Source organism: Pipistrellus kuhlii, unplaced genomic scaffold (genome assembly GCF_014108245.1).
Source record: "Pipistrellus kuhlii isolate mPipKuh1 unplaced genomic scaffold, mPipKuh1.p scaffold_m20_p_22, whole genome shotgun sequence".
In the NCBI taxonomy this organism is placed as follows: Eukaryota; Metazoa; Chordata; class Mammalia; order Chiroptera; family Vespertilionidae; genus Pipistrellus; species Pipistrellus kuhlii.
In genome coordinates this window covers 170,771-188,867 of record NW_023425521.1, presented here as the reverse complement: position 1 = coordinate 188,867, position 18,097 = coordinate 170,771, and the positions used below count along the sequence as shown (strand labels likewise).

At 45.7% G+C, this 18,097-nt stretch overlaps 1 protein-coding gene across 2 annotated transcripts in view; it reads left to right on the top strand.

The window, feature by feature from the left end:
• SKAP1 (src kinase associated phosphoprotein 1) overlaps nt 1-18,097 on the top strand; it is a 253,543-nt gene that overhangs the window by 218,397 nt on the left and 17,049 nt on the right. For both annotated transcript variants that reach the window (XM_036451284.2, XM_036451283.2), the window contains 2 exons: nt 4,410-4,460; nt 12,272-12,372. In XM_036451284.2, the coding sequence (XP_036307177.1) occupies nt 4,410-4,460; nt 12,272-12,372 (152 nt within the window). The remainder of the gene's footprint in view (nt 1-4,409; nt 4,461-12,271; nt 12,373-18,097) is intronic.

Genomic DNA, 18,097 nt, shown 5'->3' with positions numbered 1-18,097 from the left:
AAATTAGGAAGAAAGTGAATTCCAGTTTCATAGCAAAGCAGCACTGGATGGAGGGGCGGGGGGGGGGGGGGGGAGGGGGGGGAGGGGAGACATCCAAGAAGAGTCAGCACCAGCATCAAGCTCCCCCTGAGCTCCCTGGCCTCTTCCCTGTCACTCCCAAGCGCACAGGGTCCTGGCCACACAGTGCTGATTGGCCAGCACCCAAACCAGAATCGTGCTGATTGCTTCTCGCCAGACTAACCCCCCTTGGATCTCCGCTGATGGAGTCCTGCACAGCGGGCTCCACTGTGTCTCCTCGGCGGCCCAGCTGGAATGGAGTTCTGTTTTAGCCCGCACCCTGGGGATCTGTATTCCCGTCTCTCTTCCCCCAATTAGTAGGTGCTCAGTTTTTACGTGTTGAAATTGAGTTCAAAGCATTCCAGGTATTGCAGTTAGCAGAAAATCGAGTTTCATATCGTGTCCATCAAGACCGTAACACAGAGACGGGATGCAGACACCTTAGTAAGGTAACCCGTTGCGATGGCCAAACACACACCAGAGAATGAAACGGGGGATTCGCGCCTCGCTCGCATTTCCCGCGTTGTCTAACAGGCGCAGTGGCCTCCTCGGATTTCTAACACGGATGTGCGTGCGGAGGAGCGGCTCTCGTCTCTGCTCTTCTGCGTGTTCGCTTTGCGCTTCGAGTCTGGCTGCGTGTCTGTTGCATCTGTCACCGGAGCACCTGGACCTCTGGATGCTCCTTGATAGTGTTTGGCGTGTTTTAAGCGTCTGCCACTCGGCTCTGTGTGGGGGGAAACGGCCTCCCTCTTTCTGAGCTGGTCGTTTTTTGAATGTTTTTTCCCCTCGGCAGCACTTCCGAAAGGAGCCGGGTGTCCAGGGAAGCTGGCTCCTCTCTCCTCTCTGCGCCTCCCCAGCGGCTCCGCGTCCTGCTCCCCTCAGCCTCTCATTAGCGCCCCTGACTTTGTGCCAAGAGCGCTGATGGAAACCAACTCCCCGGATGCTGGTGCTCATTTGCGGTGCCCCGTGGTCCTCGTACCCGCTCACACAGTTAACAGAACCTTCCTCAACTCTTTTCCCAGTTGAGATGAGATATTTGGGGATCAAGCAGAGCATTTGATGTTATAAGTGGACGGTAATCTTTGGAGGTTCATTTGTTTGAAACCTCTGTCACACTGGGGTCCCCTATGCCCCGTTAAGAGCAAGGACCAGTATAATCTACCACTGTTGCAAGTTGAGCTAGCGCATACATTTTAATCCTCTCTTAAATGAAGAGGTATTTCCGTAGATGTCATGCTAACATGCCCAATAGTCTTCTTCTAAAGAAGCACAATAAGCTCTTTAGCCTAAAAAAAATGTTTTTAATAATATCTTTTAAATGAAAACCTCACCTTACAGGTGAATAAAAATGAGACATTGGGCTGTTTAACCCCACCCTCCTCTGTGGGCACGTGATCCTGCTGCCATAGAATCGGTTTTCTTGGTTTTGGAGCTCGAAATTTGATTTTGTTGAAGGATGTGAGATGAAATGTAGGCCCCTCGGTTTATATGGTTCCCTCTGAAGCTGGGAAGGTGCTAGAAGGGGTGACCTTCACTACCAGCTGTGGAGGGCACGTTCCTTCTCCGGGGGATGGGACCCCAAACTCGCTTAAAAAGCCAGAGACACAGCACCCAGCTTCTCACATCAACGGCTGGGCTTCTTGGCTTGGTCCACTTTCAGCCAGCTGGGAAGGACAGCGTTAGGTAGGACAGATGTGGGGACGGGAGCTTCCATGTTCACACCCATCCCTGCAGAGCATAGCGCTGTGAGATTACGGCCAGCATCCTGCTTTCCTTCTCCGTGACGCCACGGGCACAATGGGAATCAGAATATTCGGTCTGGGAGTGAACCGCGCAGAACAGATTTTTATTCTTCCCGTTCTTGTTTCATGACTAGATTAAGTGCCGTTGCCTGAAAGGATAAAGGAGGAATCACATCTTAGTTTTCATTTTTATCATTGCAAAATACATTTACATTCTCCTCTTTTACAAATGCAAAGAGCAGGCAAGCCACTTTCAATAATTTATTTTAAAATCAATGCTAATGAGGTTATGTCTCGTCAGTGGCCGCGTTTTACAATAAAGTCTGATTTATTTAGAAAAGATCTTCGGTGCAGCTTCCCATCTAATGGTGGTGGGAAGGAGGTGGAGGAGCAGGCACGGTGACCCTCCAACTTCGGATCCAATTTGTAATTCACAGCGGAGACCTGACCCAATTTACATTGATTAGAATTGGGAGGAAGAGACATCTGCGCGCAGAGAGCAGAGGTAGTGGAAACGCTCTCCACTGCAAAAGCGTCTCAGCACAGCAGATTATTGAGCTTCATGACTGAGTTGCCTGAGAGCAGCAAAAGAGCTGTTCTCTATCCCAATTATTGCGTATCTCTAACACCGAGGGCGTGCCAGCTCCTCTGCTAAGCGTCGTTTTCAGTCCTGTGAGATTAGTCCCATGTCCAAGAGGAAGAGCATCCTAGCAGAGAAGAAAGGACGTGGGCAAGAAGTAAGACGGTGTGCAAAGAATGATGCTTGACGAGACTTATTCTGTCACGATCTGTTTATGATATTTGATTTCACTCTTCCGATATCTCACATCTTTATTCCTAATGGCGCGGAGCGGGGAGCACCACAGGTGGCACTAGGAAATTCTCTGCTGCTCAGTCATACATGCAGATAAGGAGAATGGAGTCAAAGTATCTTGTAGGGTAAATATATATATATATATATATATATATATATATATATATATATATATATATACACACACACATACTATTTTTTTTGCCTTAATAACTGGTGACTTATTTCTCCAGAGTATCAATCCCTTCCTTTTTTTTATTTTTGCCAGGAAATTCTATCATTCTGTATGTGAGATCAACTATTTCTTTAATGGTCTAAAATATGTTTATGCTGTTTCTTCTTACTTATGAGCTTAGAGTTTATTTCCCCCAGTCTGGCATGTCAGAATTCATATTGCCCTATATGAACCTTATATTTTTAAAAAGCCATCTCCTCAAAAAGTTCCATTCAATGGCATAATTATGGGGAAGCGAGAGAGGTAAGTGCCCTAAGACCCAGGAGGAGAAAGGAAAGGAAGTGTAGACAGAAGAAACTTAAGTGTTCAGCCCTCAAAATGCTACTTACTATGCCCCATTCAGAGTGTGTGTGTGTGTGTGTGTGTGTGTATATGTGTGTGTGAGTGTGTGTGTGTGTGAATGTGTGTGTATGAGAGTGTGTGTGTGTGTGTGTGTGTGTGTGTGTGTATGTGAGTGTAAGGACTCATGCTTTCTTTAAAAAGGCCCAATGTGCCGAAGCCGGTTTGGCTCAGTGGTAGAGCGTCGGTCTGCGGACTGAAAGGTCCCAGGTTCGATTCCGGTCAAGGGCATGTACATTGGTTGCGGGCACATCCCCGATGGGGGGTGTGCGGGAGGCAGCTGGTTGATGTTTCTCTCTCATCGACATTTCTGGCTCTCTATCTCTCTCCCTTCCTCTCTGTAAAAAATCAATAAAATATATTTTAAAAAAATAAAATAAAATAAAAATAAATAAAAATAAATAAATAAAAAGGCCCAATGTGATCAGGGAGTATGAAGTCTGAGATGAAACAGGTTAATGAGGGTAAGAAATACAGGCCGATCATGTTGTGACTTTGACCACAGAAACACTTGACTGGACTTAGACAGTAGTGCTGACTTAGAACCCGTTGGGTACCTGCAGCAGTTCACTAGAAGACCTTTCCAGCTGCCCTCAGGAACGTACACTCTAGTGAACAAGGCAGGCTGAATAAAAAAAGATAACACTAGGAACATAACTGTATGTACACGGCCAGCTTTTGTTACAGCTGAACGAAGCCTGATACATGAAGGACTAATTATTAACATGAAGGAGGTTTTAAACACGTGCTCAGCTTCACACGCTTTCACACACACACACACACACACACACACACACTAAGTCTAGACATTCACATGGAGATACTACATTTTGAAGAGAATTCCAGAAGGGGAGAAGAAATGGGATTTTAGGAAAAGGACCGGGATTTAGGAAAAGGACCGGGATTTTGGGAAAAGGACCAGGATCCACTAGATAATCCAATGGATGGCAAGCTCCCGAGGGCAGGGCCTGCCGGGCTTGTCCAGTTCCTAGTGCAGTGCCTTGCACATCGTAAGCACTTTAAAATGTTTGTGAATGAATGAACAGGGAGGAGAGAAGGAGAGGGCCTATTTGAAGATAAGAGGGGATAAAAAAAGAAAAAAAGAGGAAAAAAGAAAAGAAAGAACATGGCAATTATTCCCTTAGGAAGAGAGTTAGGAGGTATAAAAAGCCCAAGACTATGGACCATTCACTGCTAATGCTGACGCTGTGTCTCCCCTCAGATGACGAGCTCGATCTAGAAGAGGAGGAGAGTGGCACTGGACAAAAAAGAGGTATGAGAGCTTCGCACATGTATAGGCCTGGGTCGGAGGACACTGGGGCTCCCGGCCGGAGGGAGCACCGTCCTGATATTCCAGGACTCACTCATTAAGAAGGTTCTGGGGTGTCGACCTCAAATGGCCCAACTAAGATGACTGGAGAGGAAATACCTTACTCTAAAAGCCGCCACCCCACTCGTTTTAATTAATGTTCCCAGGACAGGATTTATCCTAGAGAAGGAGGAAGCCAAGTCAGATATTTACTTTTTTTCCTATCAGTATTTCTGAAGTCAGTCCAGGGGAAATAGAATTGCCTCATCTGGAAGAAATCAGAGGATTGAGAATAGAAAGAATGGAAATGTTCCCTCTCTGAGAGCCCGGAGATTGCAGGTTCAGAGGGGAATGGGAATGTGTCAGGCCTGAGGAGTGAGCGGGGGCTGAAGGATAGGATTGCTCGGTGATGCTGACTCCTGATGGCCCAGTTAGATTCCAGGCACATTGGGAAATGAATATGTAATAGGTTTGTTGAATACAAAATCGCATCTTCTTCATCTCGGGCTGTTAACCGTGCTTCAGGCTGTTAGTGAGTCCATCCTTCCGAAGGTCAGGTGCCCCTCGGAAGCCGCCTTAAGTGGACGGAGGACCTCTTCTGTCATCGTCAGCGAAGGGATGTGTGCTGCAAGGACATTTCATTCCACCAGCAGAGCCTCAACGGTGGCTGATTTTTTTTTTTTTTTTTTTTCTTAGAGATTCTATGAGTCTTCAGCCTAGGAATTCTTTTCCTCTTCCCTTCCCTGCTCCCTCTCCAATTCTCTGTTCCAATTTTTCCCCCCTCTTTCTCTTCTCTATGCCTTTCCTTGCGCCTTTTCTTCTCTTTTCGTTATCCATTCAACAAAACCCCTTTTTTTGGTTCATTCCCCACAGAAAGCGAACATGTCACAGGTTTGGTGGAGGACCCAACTTCATAAATACCCAGCTTCTCCCAAGGGGGGAGAAGAGACAGAAAGAGTCATGTGCAAAGCAGGAGAGAAAGAAAGAACAGGGGCCAGTCTGATGCAGGAGGGTTAGTGTAGCTTCAAGTCAGGACCTCCCAGGGGTCCTCAAACTTTTTAAAGTGGGGGCCAGATCACGGTCCCTCAGAGAGCTGGAGGGCCGGACTATATGAACTACTAATTCCTACTGTAACACCTCGGCTGCGCTCACTGCCCAAAAAACCTGGCGGGCCGGATCAGACTCCTCTGCAGGCCGCATGTGGCCCGGGGGCCATAGTTTGAAGATGCCTGTAAGCACAAGTGGCTGAGTCCATTCTGAAACCTATCCCCCTACTGTTTTCCACTTGGCGTCCAGACTTCCCACCGAAAATCTGTTTCCTGACCAGCCCAGGCCCCACGGATGCCTTTTCTCCTCTAGTTTCCATCCCCGGAGCAGGGAGGAAACAGTTCATGGGGACGGCGAGGGTGGGAGACCAGGAAGCTTCCCATGGCCAACTGGATAGTAAACTCCATTCCGGAAGCAGCAGGCTTCTGGCAAAAGTCTAAAAATTCCGTTTCAGACTCCTCCTCCATCTCGCTTCCTCCTTCTGCCTCTCTTTATAAGGTTCTATCTGGGTGGCAGGGGATGGGGGGCAGCACAGGGGGGTGTGAGGGGGATGTATTTCCTGTTTCAGTAGCTATAATTCAAGTAGGATTTTTGCGTTATATTAAAAAAGAAAACCCTTTTGTGCTTCATGCTTCCTGCCTAATCAAAATAGATGCTGTTCACGTGCAGTGAGCTCTGAATATGTTTCTGTGGTTTATCCTTCCCACCAGTTATAATGATGGGTGAGTTGGTGATTTAAAAAAACAACAGCAGGGGAGGACTTTCCGCGCGCTCTGCAGAATCTGAGGCGGGAATTTTTATTATTGGTGTTTACTTATTTATTTATTAAGTTTATATAGTGCCTTTTCTCCCAAGGAGCTATAGCAGCAGCAACACATATGTAACATCCAAATGTCACCGCTTAGTGTTGTAACAGTTAAATATGAAGGTCCGGAGGAAGGGGAGGCAGCCCCACAGGAAGCCTGCAAAAGGCACGGAAACTCTATGACAATGTGAATTCCTGTGTAACAGACAAACTACACACGTTTGGCTCATATAGTTTTTACATGCTACATCTCAGGTGACACATGCCTTTTTTTTTTTTGGGGGGGGGGGGGAGTCTTTTCTCTTAAAAGGTACTGTGGCCAAAACCGGTTTGGCTCAGTGGATAGAGCGTCAGCCTGCGGACTGAAAGGTCCCGGGTTCGACTCTGGTCAAGGGCATGTACCTTGGTTGCGGGCACATCCCCAGAAGGGGGTGTGCAAGAGGCAGCTGGTCGATGTTTCTCTCTCATCGACGTTTCTAACTCTCTTTCCCTCTCAATTCCTCTCTATGTAAAATCAATAAAATATATTTTAAAAACAAAAACAAAAAAAGAAAAAAAGATCCTGTGGTTAGCAGGGTTACCTTTAAAATCCGTTTTCTCTACCATTCCAGGAATACTCCTTTCACCCCTCCGACCCTCCCCCCACTCAATGCTGCACTTTCCCCTAAAGGAATTGCTAACATTTTTAAAGCCAGTGAGATCGTATCAGAAGAGGAGGGGAAAAGGAATTCAGTTTATCCTTATTGGGTGTTAATGACCCCGTAAGATGTAATTTCTTTTATTTTATTCTGTTACCTAGAAAATCTATCACAGCCCTGTCGTATTGATTGTCCAATCTATAAAGAGCTTGGTTTACAGCATGACTGTTAGTAACAGGGTTATTTTAATGAGTGACTCTTCAACACCTCTGATGTTCACTGAATTCTAACCCATCAGCCTAACAGGCTAACACTAAGTGTCTTCGGTGATGAATTTATCTCCCTTTCCTATCAGGAGAAGGCAATGTCCAGGTAACCAAAAATAAAGCTCCTTCTGTGCTGTTTATATGAAAACTACTGGCCGTTTGCTTGGGTATGCCATGCCAAATAAAATCAGGGATGGAACCCTAGCCGGTTTGGCTAAGTGGTCGGCCTACAGACCAGAGGGTCCCGGGTTCAATTCCGGTCGGTTGTAGGCTCCTCCCCGGCCTGGGCCCTGGTCTGGGCTCGTACAGGAGGCAACCAATTGATGTATTTCTCCCACATCGTTGTTTCTCTCAATCTTTCCCTCTCTTTTTCACTCTCCCTAAAAATCAATGGAAAAATATCCTCGGGTGAGGATTAACAAAAATCTATATATATAAAAGCCTACTGTGCAAATTTTTCCCTTGGGAGTTTGACCAGGAGACCAGGAGTTCAGTCTCTCATTATAACATGCACTGACCACGAGGGGGCAGTGCAGATGAAGGAAGGCCCTGGCCAGCAGACAACAGCCTGGGAAGGAGGGCTTTGGCCAGCAGCTGGAAGGCCCCAATCAGCCCTGATCCCTGGCTAGCCTAGGGACCCTACCCATGCATGAATTTCATGCACCAGGCCTCTAGTAATAATAATAATAATAATAATAATAATAATAATAATAATTAATAAATAAATAAATAAAAAGCAGAGACTGTGACGCAAATCATCCTTAGATGCATCTAACCTCTGACCAGGGGAGATCTTGAAACAGTCTATTTTCACTCTGAAATTGTGGGTGAACTCAGCCAAAAAGGAGCCCATGTTTAGTAGTCTCTGCAGCGAAGGAAAATGGTCGCTGATGAGCATTCCATCCCTGAGGCATTCTGGCCACTTTGGTGCCCACCAATGGGGTGAACTATTACACACACAAAAAACCAGAGGGAAGCCACAGAGGTATTTGCAGCATTTACTTTTTGAAACTTATTTCCCAAGACCAAACATGAGTTAATTATCAGCCAGCTACAATTCTGGCCCAATAAAAGGAGCACGGGAGATGAGAATCTAGATCTGCGTGTGTTTTCACTTCAAGATCATAGTTATAACATTAAGGATCATAACTTCAAAAGTAAAGATTAAAGAGCTACAAAACTGCCAAAACCGGTTTGGCTCAATGAACAGAGCGTCGGGGACTGAAAGGTCCCGGGTTCGATTCCGGTCAAGGGCATGTACCTTGGTTGCGGGCATATCCCCAGTAGGGGGTGTGCAGGAGGTGGCTGATCGATGTCTCTCTCTCATCGATGTTTCTAACTCTCTATCCCTCTCCCTTCTTCTCTGTAAAAAAATCAATAAAATATATTTTTTTAAAAATAGAATGTCAGCAGAAAAAAAGAGCTACAAAACTAAGCAAACGGTATTGCTCTTCCTGTTCTGACATCATAGTCAATGAGCTTGGCACATTTTTTTTATGCGTTTCCTTCCGAATTAGTTAATGTGGTATCAGACTGAGACTACTTTGATGGACTGAACACAGTGGCCTTTTCAAGTCCTTTACAACGGCCACTGCTTTGGCCTTCTTTGTCCAAGTCCTACCAACCCAGGCTCTAGCAAAGACTGGCTTTAAGTGTCTTCTCGTTCTCTTTCTCTTTTCTATAATTCGTTATGTAGTGGTACCCAATGCCAGGCCTTGTTGGCACAGTCCTTTTGCTCATCCAGACAATGTAGACACGCGCTGACCTGCCTTGAGCCCCTTTCTCTTGGTCACAGCTTGAGTTCTGGAACTGCCCAATGTCCCCAAACAAAAGCCCAAGGTAACCGATGAACTCTGGAAGTCACATCCTGTTGTCCCTAAGGAAGGCTGGAGGCAGAGAGGTGTCCTGGTCCTTTCACCTTTGAACTCTCCTCATCACAGAGGCTCATTTCCATTGCCGGAGAACTTACCATCACTGGCTATAAAGAACTTGGTGTGAAATGACAAATGCTTTGCAGTAACTACCTAGAAAAGGGAGAGGGGGAAAAAACAATATTTTTTTTAACTTGGTCTGTTGCTCTTTTTTTTTCTACAACATTTTGTTTACTGGAGCTTAGCTTCTCTTACATGAGATAAAGAAAATAAGATGCTCTTCCCCCCCCCCCTTATTTTTCTCTAGTAAAATTCCTCAGCTCTGCTAGCAATTTAAAAGCCGTGATCATACACATTAGCTTCTCCATCATTGTAATTGTTGTTAATTGTTATAACTGTTTTAGTTATTAGTGTTGTCATTATTGCTCTAGGTCCTCTATCTGTTTTATGCTGAATATATTAGTGCTTTGCTTTTGAATTATCAGGCTTTATCTAGTGCAGTTACTTTTTTTTTTAAGGGGGGGGGGGGGGTATTGAGAAATACTGGCATTAAGCTTTATTCTTTTGTTTTTCATTCCAAATGGACAGACTCAGGGAAAAATAATTAGATGGAATAATGTCCTCAAAATGAGGATGAGGGTGTTTTGAATTAATTAAGTGGTCAGAATGCTGCACCATTTCTGATCTCAGAGTGCTGTCTCCCCAGCTGGAGGGTAGGCCTGAGAGCAAGGACCAAAAATATGGCCAATGTGGGGTTCCCAGCATCTAGCATGGCCCCTAGCACTTAGTAGGTGCTGTGCCCATGGTTGTTAAATGCTGAAGAATGAATGCAGGGAAGTTGTGTACATACTTATGCATGAATGCAAACCACACATATGTCATACAGGGAGTTGGCAATAGTCAGTCCAATCTTGTCCAGTTAAGGTGTTCCTCCTCCCTGATTTCCTTAGTGCCAGAATACTTCTGTCCAATCAGCAAGTCTAACCTCTGCCTCATGTTTAGCCTTTCATTCTTATTTTTCAGAGCTTTTTTTTTTTTCTTTTGGTCATGGTTCTGATTATTGCAGTTCTTGCGGACGAGGCTGACCTATCTCCTGGATTCCTGAGCTCTCTCTTCTTTTGGCCTTATAAAGAACTGAAGGCATTTCCTATTCCTTTTTTTTTCCCTTGGGAGATTTTCCTCTTCCTTTCTCTGATCTATTGTGCTTTTAGAATAGTTCTTTTTATAAGTGTTCTCCCCAGATGCCTTATATCCTCAATATCAAATCTTCTTCTTTTTTTCTTTTTTTTTAACACATATATCCAAAAGGCACTCATGGTCTTAGGCACTATCCCACATCCAGGCCTGTGGGGAGCAGTACCCTGCAGTGACCATCTGCTAGGCCAGAAAAAGCCAGGATAATGTTGTCAGTCTTACCATTTGGATATATCATTGTTTTAAAAATCTACTTTTATACATTTTCTCTACCGTGTTCTATTGATGTCAGTATACTTTTTATCCCTAAATTTAGCCAAACTCTCTGGGTGATTAACTCCATTCCAATTGCTCTCACTTTTCAGGAACTGTTGTTTCTCTGTGATTTCATGCACTGATATCCAAGAAATATATACCTTGTCCTTTACAATAGCATTGGTATCCCAAAGTATTGTTTCTTCCAAAAACTTTTCCTAACTGTAGCAGACTATTTCCAGCGTAGCTGTCTTGTTTGCTGCCCTCTATTGTCTACTGCATATATAATACAAGTCATTTTCTGTGTCAAGGACACGTGCCTGAGTTTCTGTATGGTGAACATTTTTACTTCCGTTTGTAATATCCGAATCTTAACTCAATAGCTCCATGCCACCTCTGTTTCTGTGTGCTTTGAGCTTCCTACTAAAGTTCTTTTCCAGAGACAGGGATGTTGTTCCCCTGTGCCTTTATTTTTTTAATTACTCATAAGTTAATAACAAGCAGGAAAAAAAGGAAACATAGCCAGGGCCTCTGTCTCTCCCCCCGCCTCTCCCTGCCCCACATCTATTCCCACCCCCAGCGACTAGCATCATTACTCCTCAAGGGAGGGTCAAGGCAAATGAAGGAAACGATGGAAACTGGTAAAAGAGGGTCCCCCAAAATCACTTAAACTTCCATTAAAACCCAGGACTCCTGACTCCCAATGATAGGAATGTCATCTTTGGTAGGCGCTTTGCTTAAAGCGCTCATACACAGCATCTGGGGAGCATCGCCCCAGTATCCCTGGTCTAGTGGGTATTGGCTCTCCTGCCATTCAGATCCCCAGATCCTCTCCCACTTTGTACTCCAGTGTTTAACCTTTCCGGGTAGAAGGAGATCAATACAAATTCTTCATTGTTAAGAATCGATGGCTGTCCTGTGGCATCACTGCCATCTAGTCTCGCTGAGAAGCTCAGTAAATCTCTCCAGCTGCTTCGAAAGCTTGGTTTGTCGTCTTGAGTTGCTTTCATTTTTAATGCAGATCACTCTGGTTTCCGTTCCCCTGAGGGCTTGCAGATAAATCTTGGCAGACATGTTCAGGGTCTACAAATGAGATGCTGGAAAGGGGCCAGCCCACCCAGAATTTAGTTGTAATGGATGAGACACCCCCTTGGTTCCACTTAAAGACGGAGCTATTTGTTTCCGTATTTATTGGTGATGGCCTCATAGAGTACCTGGGTGGGAAGTGTCCAGGATGGAGTTCCTCTGGAACAGAGGAGGCCAGTGTGTGAGACTGTGATGCAGACACATGCTGGTTGACTCAGCCTCTCTTGTAAATAGGAAGTCAGGGACTCACCCCGTTCCTTCAAACGCATAATGAAGGGAAGCACGGATGGTGTAGACGCCCTGGATCAAGAAAGCCTAGCTAGCAGGAAATCTCTTTGTGCTACTTACATACAAGCCAAGTGAGAAATTACCTGCCTGGTTTCCTTTTGTTAATAAATGAATATATTTATCATATTATTGAACAGCATCCGACTAAGGGTGATTGGTAAATATTTAATGTTAGTTAATGATCTCCCTCTCCCACGGAGTATGTAGCTGTATCTCATCCCAGCCCCCCTGAATCCTAGGTTTCCTAGGGGCAAAACCCTGGTTTCCATTTGCAGCAAAAATGTGGGCTCTCTGGTTAACTTTGATTTCTCCTCTCTTTGATCAGCGGACTATGCCAGCTATTACCAGGGCTTGTGGGATTGCCATGGTGACCAGCCAGACGAACTGTCCTTCCAGCGGGGTGACCTCATCCGCATTCTGAGCAAGGTAAAGACACACAGAGGGCGGGGCTTGGACCGAAAGTTAATTTTTTCCCTCTTGATGATGTAGTCACCATGACCAGAATTATTCCACATGCATACACTTGTGTGTATTACATGGCCACCTCACACATAAATTCCCATTGACTTATAATTCTTAGGGAAAATCTTAATTGAAAATTCAGACCCAGGAACCAAGTTTCAAGTTTAAAAATACAACAAGGTAGACATCATACCAAAGCTATGCCAATCAAAATTTGATCTTTCTAGGGTCTGGTGATATTTAAAAGGTCATTACTATGTACATAATTTATTATCATATAATACTCTTAAAAACATTCTGGCTAGATCAGATGCCTTGTTTCATTTATAGATAAACAAGACGGTAATAGAATTACGTATGGAAGGAGGAGTCAGAACCCGCTAGCTCAATTGGTTTGAACAAGTGCTGATAAGACCAAGAGAGTGACTCAAACCCCACCAGGGCCAGCTAACTGCATTCTCTTCCTCAGTCACAGAGTTAACCCCTGGCCCCAGCTAAGCATCTCACAAATGATATTGTTGATCAAGAAAGAATCGGGGGAGAAAAAAAGGACAGATTATTATAGATCCATCACCTATGTGAAAAAGAGTCAGAACAGATGGGCTACAGAGGAATCAGTAGCATTATCTTTGTAATGAAATACTACACAGTCTGTATAAGTGGATAAGGAACTAGGTCCCTGAAAAAAAAAAAAAAAAAACTTATTAAAAAGTTCTTTCTCTTGCCCTGGCTAGTGTGGCTGGATGGAGAGTCATCCTGTACGCCAAAAGGTGGTGGGTTTGATTCGAAGCACATACCCAGGTTGTGGGTTTAATCCCCAGTCTATGTTTCTCTCAAATCAATAATTTTTAAATGTTTGTTGTTTTTACAAAGTTCTCTCTCTCTTTCTCTTTCCTCCTCCCTCTCCCTCTCTCTTCGTCAATCAAGATCTACAAACACATTTTTTAAATAGGCACAATTTGCTCTTTAATCGATGAGTCTGTGGATTCCATAAAGCAATATTGAAAACCCACTGTGTCACTAACCCATTATTTGCTGTTTATCTAAAGGTTTGTCTCAATTTAAACACACCATAAGCTCCTTAGGAAACACCAAGGCTGACCCACGGCACCTTTCAGTGGTTCCCTCTGCCCCAGGACCAAATTCAGACCTCCCTCTTTTCAAAGGAGTATCCGAGGCCTGCAGGAGCCCTGCTGAGTGAGATCACAATCTTCTAGCAATTTCTTCCAGCGTCCTAATTCACCAGCACCCTAGCGCCATTCCCGTGCAGCTCTAACACACCAAGAATAAATTGGAAGCAAAGGAGGGAGTGGACATTGGCCTGATTGGTATTTCAAATGCCCGAAAGCAAGGTTTGCGTGTAATAGAATTTGTGTACATTACCACGCTGGCATTATAGGGGTAATCGAGTTACCCACTCAGGTGTGACCAGGCCTCTGTTTGCCCAGAGCCTGCAGGTGAACAAATTAACTGTTTACATTGTCTGAGGGGCCTGCAGCGGGAGGTGGGAGAACAGAGCCAGACTGTCTGCTGGCCTCCTCTCCCGGTCATGATGACTTTGTTTGTTTTGCATGTCTTTTGCCTTTGTTAATGGCTTCTCCCTGGGGGTCCCTCTCCTCCATTTAGAAGTGGCTGTGTGGTGACTTGCCCAGCAGTGAGGAGCTGTCTGTGGTTACCATGGCTGTTGTGTTTTTAAGAACCTGGGGACCTCCCCCACCTGTGTTTCTTTTTAACCAATCTTCCTTCCCTTCCTCCATTAATAAAAGCTAGTCCTCTCTAATAAAGAGGGGATATGCTAATTGACCATCACTCCGTCACAAAGATGGCTGCACCCACAGCTGAGGCCAAGTTCTCATAAAAAGCCTTAACAAGCAATCAGCAGGGACCAGAGGCTACACCCTCCCCCACCCCTGTGGGGCTTGACAGTGGACCTTGGCTACACCCCACCCCCCACCCGAGTCAGGCTGGAGGACCTCAGGCTGCACCCCAGCCCCAGTGCCAGGCCGGGGGGCCTCAGGCCATGCCTCCCACCCGGTGGGGCTTGACAGGGGACCTCAGGCTGTGTCCCCCACCAGGCAGGGCTTGATGAAGGACCTAAAGCATGCCTTCCACCCTAGTCTGGGCTGGGAGACCTCAGGCCATGCCCCCCATCCTGGCACCGAGCCAGGGGACCTGAGGCTGTGCCCCCTCCCTGGCTGGGCTTGACAAGGGTGGGACTGGCTGGGTCTAGATCTAGCCCAATGGGGGGAGGGGGCATCCAGGTCTGGGTCTCACATGATTTTGAGGTGCATGTGGGTGGGCAGGGACTTGACTCTGGGTCCCAGGGTGTGCCCCAGACTCTGACAGGATGAAGGTTTTCATATACATTTTACTAATTTTCTTTCATCTCTGTCACTTCTATTATAGAGAAAGGGCAAATAGCAATATTAAATTATTTCCTGAAGTTAACCCCTTTTTAATGTGCACCAGGTCACTAGTATATCGTAATTTAATTTGGCGAGAATACCTTCTGCCTGGTTCTATCCGGCTTCCTTCTCCATCTCTGGAAGGTCATGAGTCCCTTTCATCCCTCACTACTGTAGTAGCACATTCCTTTCCACAAAAGCCACACCAGCTGCCTGCCTTCTATCTCCATGTTGCTTATTTCTGCACGGCAGAGGAGGAAATGAGAAACTAGAAGCTCAACTGAAGTTTCCCTCATAAAGCTTCATTCCCGTTAACACTGGCTTGGGGAGCCTTTCGGGTTGAATTTACCTTTATTATATTACCTAACACAATCAGAGTCCCTGGACAGGAACACACCTGAAAAGGCCACCCAATCAATTCCCTTGCCTCTTAAAAAAAAAAAACCAAATTAGCCGAAACTGGTTTGGCTCAGTGGATGGAGCGTTGGCCTGCAGACTGAAAGGTCCCAGGTTCGATTCCAGTCAAGGGCACGTACCTTGGTTGCGGGCACATCCCAAGTGGGGGGTGTGCAAAAGGCAGCTGATCAATGTTTCTCTTTCATGGATGTTTCTGGCTCTCTATCCTTCTCTCTTCCTCTCTGTAAAAAATCAATAAAAATACATTTACAAAAAAAAAAAAAAAAAAAAGAAAGAACCCCAAACAGATAGAAAAGGAGATTCCACTACCATTCCCAATCTTCTGTCTACTCAGGTGTTTGGTAATTCCTTATCTCTGGAATTTTCTCCCATATGGATCCTAAACTCATTCCATTTTAGCCCTCGCTGGCTTCCTTTGTTGGATCAGTTACCCGTCTGCAGCCTGGAGGAACAAAATGGACCCAAGTTGAGGTTAGTCCGGAAAAACAGTTCTAGAAATCTCCATTGTACTTTCTCTCTGGCCAGTAGAACCTGTGTCGGGCAGGAAAGGCCGGCTGTTTAGGAACCTAATATGTCTATTTCCCTGAGAAATAAATGCAAGACAAGGAAGACTCCAGAAGGTGAGGCATAGCTAACCTAGACCAGCTTCCTTAACTGTAAAAGGAGGGAGTTCTGACGGATGAACTCTGAGGTTCCTTCCACCTCAAACATTACCTGATACTGCAAAACCACTAAAGAAATTACACACACACACACACACACACACAAAATGCATTTATTCAGATTAAGTGAATAAACATTTCCAATTATGAGCTCTTTTGTTTTGGGCCTTCATAAATGTATCAGGTTCCCCATCCCCTCTCATTTATGATAAAATAAATATTTTGAAGGAGGATGGGTGGATAACAGAAATGGCCCCAGGACAGGGAAGAGAGTTGGCAGTGAGGATTGGAGGAGAGGGGGAGGGAGGGGGGAAGGGAGAGAAATACAGCTTTATTCTTAGGGTCATGCTGCCCCCTACTGTTTCTTAAGAATTGCCCACATATGACCCAACCTTGAATCCTAGAATCCCAGAGCCAGGGGAGGTTGTTAGGACCTGGAGCCTAAGGGCAGGAAGAATCCAAAGAGTTATTTACTCTCTAAAATAATAATTATAATAATAATAATACATAAATAAATAAAAATCCAGAGAAGATGTCTGCCTGGGTAAGAAAGATGTAGCCCATAGATAACCAAATGCCCAGTCACCTGTTCTATTCTTAGGGACACAAGTCGATAGCCAATGGGTTACTTGTGCGACCTTGAGCAAAGTCACTTAATCTGGCTGCTCCTCAGCCTCCCCATCTGTAAAAAGTGGGCTAATCTCTACCCATAGGGTATTGTTGTGATGCTGACATTAGAGAATCCGTGTAAAGAAGCGCCTGGCATCTAGGAAATGGTTACTATCAACTCCCCTTTCCACTAACACACTTTCTGGGTTAATGCTGGATACAAACTAGCAGGTCAGTAAACTACTGGTGACTTGAGAGAGGAAAAAAGGTAGCCAAGATCTCTCCATGGAGGTGCTCAGAAGCACAAAATGTACTCACCTGGAAATAAAAGAAGGGAAGAGACCTGCATGAAAATGCACCATGTCCTCTCTGGCCTGAGAGTTCACCACTGACAGAACTGCTCAGACTCCTCCTTTGAGGAGAGGCCAGAGCCACGTATCCAAGCTCTGACGCAGTGGCCGGTGGCAGAGTCAGCAGGACTCCCACTGACCCACCCCAGCACATCCAGACTGTCGTCAGCCCCATGCCACTTCATGCCCACCTCATTCACCGAGTTCCAGTTTGAGCCTTAACATACACTGAAGGGAGATTATATATATATATATATATATATATATATATATATATATATATATATATAATTGATTTTTTTACAGAGAGGAAAGGAGAGTGAGAGAGAGCTAGAAACATCGATGAGAGAGAAACATTGACCAGCTGCCTCTTGCACACCCCCTACTGGGGATGTGCCTGCAACCAAGGTACATGCCCTTGACCGGAATCGAACCTGGGACCTTTCAGTCCGCAGGCCCACGCTCTATCCACTGAGCCAAACAAGGGAGATTTTTAATAACAAAGCAGCTCTGTGCACCCAGCGATGGTGATGTTCCCGCATTCCTTCCGGACCCAGTTAGTTCTGAAAAGCTCTTTCCAACGACACAGGGACTAAGCTCAGCTTCCACCGGCGCAGGGGCGCAGCTCGGGGCGCAGCGGGGTGCCGCGCTCCCAGTGCCTCCAGATTGCGTGCTGGTGCGGGCTCCCTCAGACGTAACCGATGGCTCCTGAGAGCCTGCCTCTCGTAAATTACTTCCCACGATGCCCGCGACCGCGGCAGAATCCAAGTTTGAACAGAGCAGGGGGAAAAAGGTGTTTGAAAGGCCTGTTCACTCAGCTGCATTTTAATTTCCTTTTCAATCTTGTCCCAATTAATTTCCCAGAATTAATCTCACAGAAGCAGCGCGGCAGCGTCGAGGCTGCGGTTTTAGTGTGGCGGCCGCTCTGCCTGAACATGAAATAGGAGCTAATATAAAAATCCATCTGCTGCGTTTGAAATACACGCCGGCTGCTGCTCGGTCCTGTCTGACATTCCCAACATCAACAGCGGGGAGAAGTGATTTGGGGGTTGGTGGCCATCAGTACTTGGCAGGGGTTCAACAACAGGTGTACTCCGAAAACCCATTCAGCCTGGGCACCGGGCATGACGGGGCAGGTGCTGAATCACCCTCCGCGCAGGAACGCTGCGTTCTGGCTTCGTCTCTCCTGTGACTGTCAGTGCGGGGAGGGGCGGGGAGAAGCCTCTCTTTGGATAAGACACGGCCC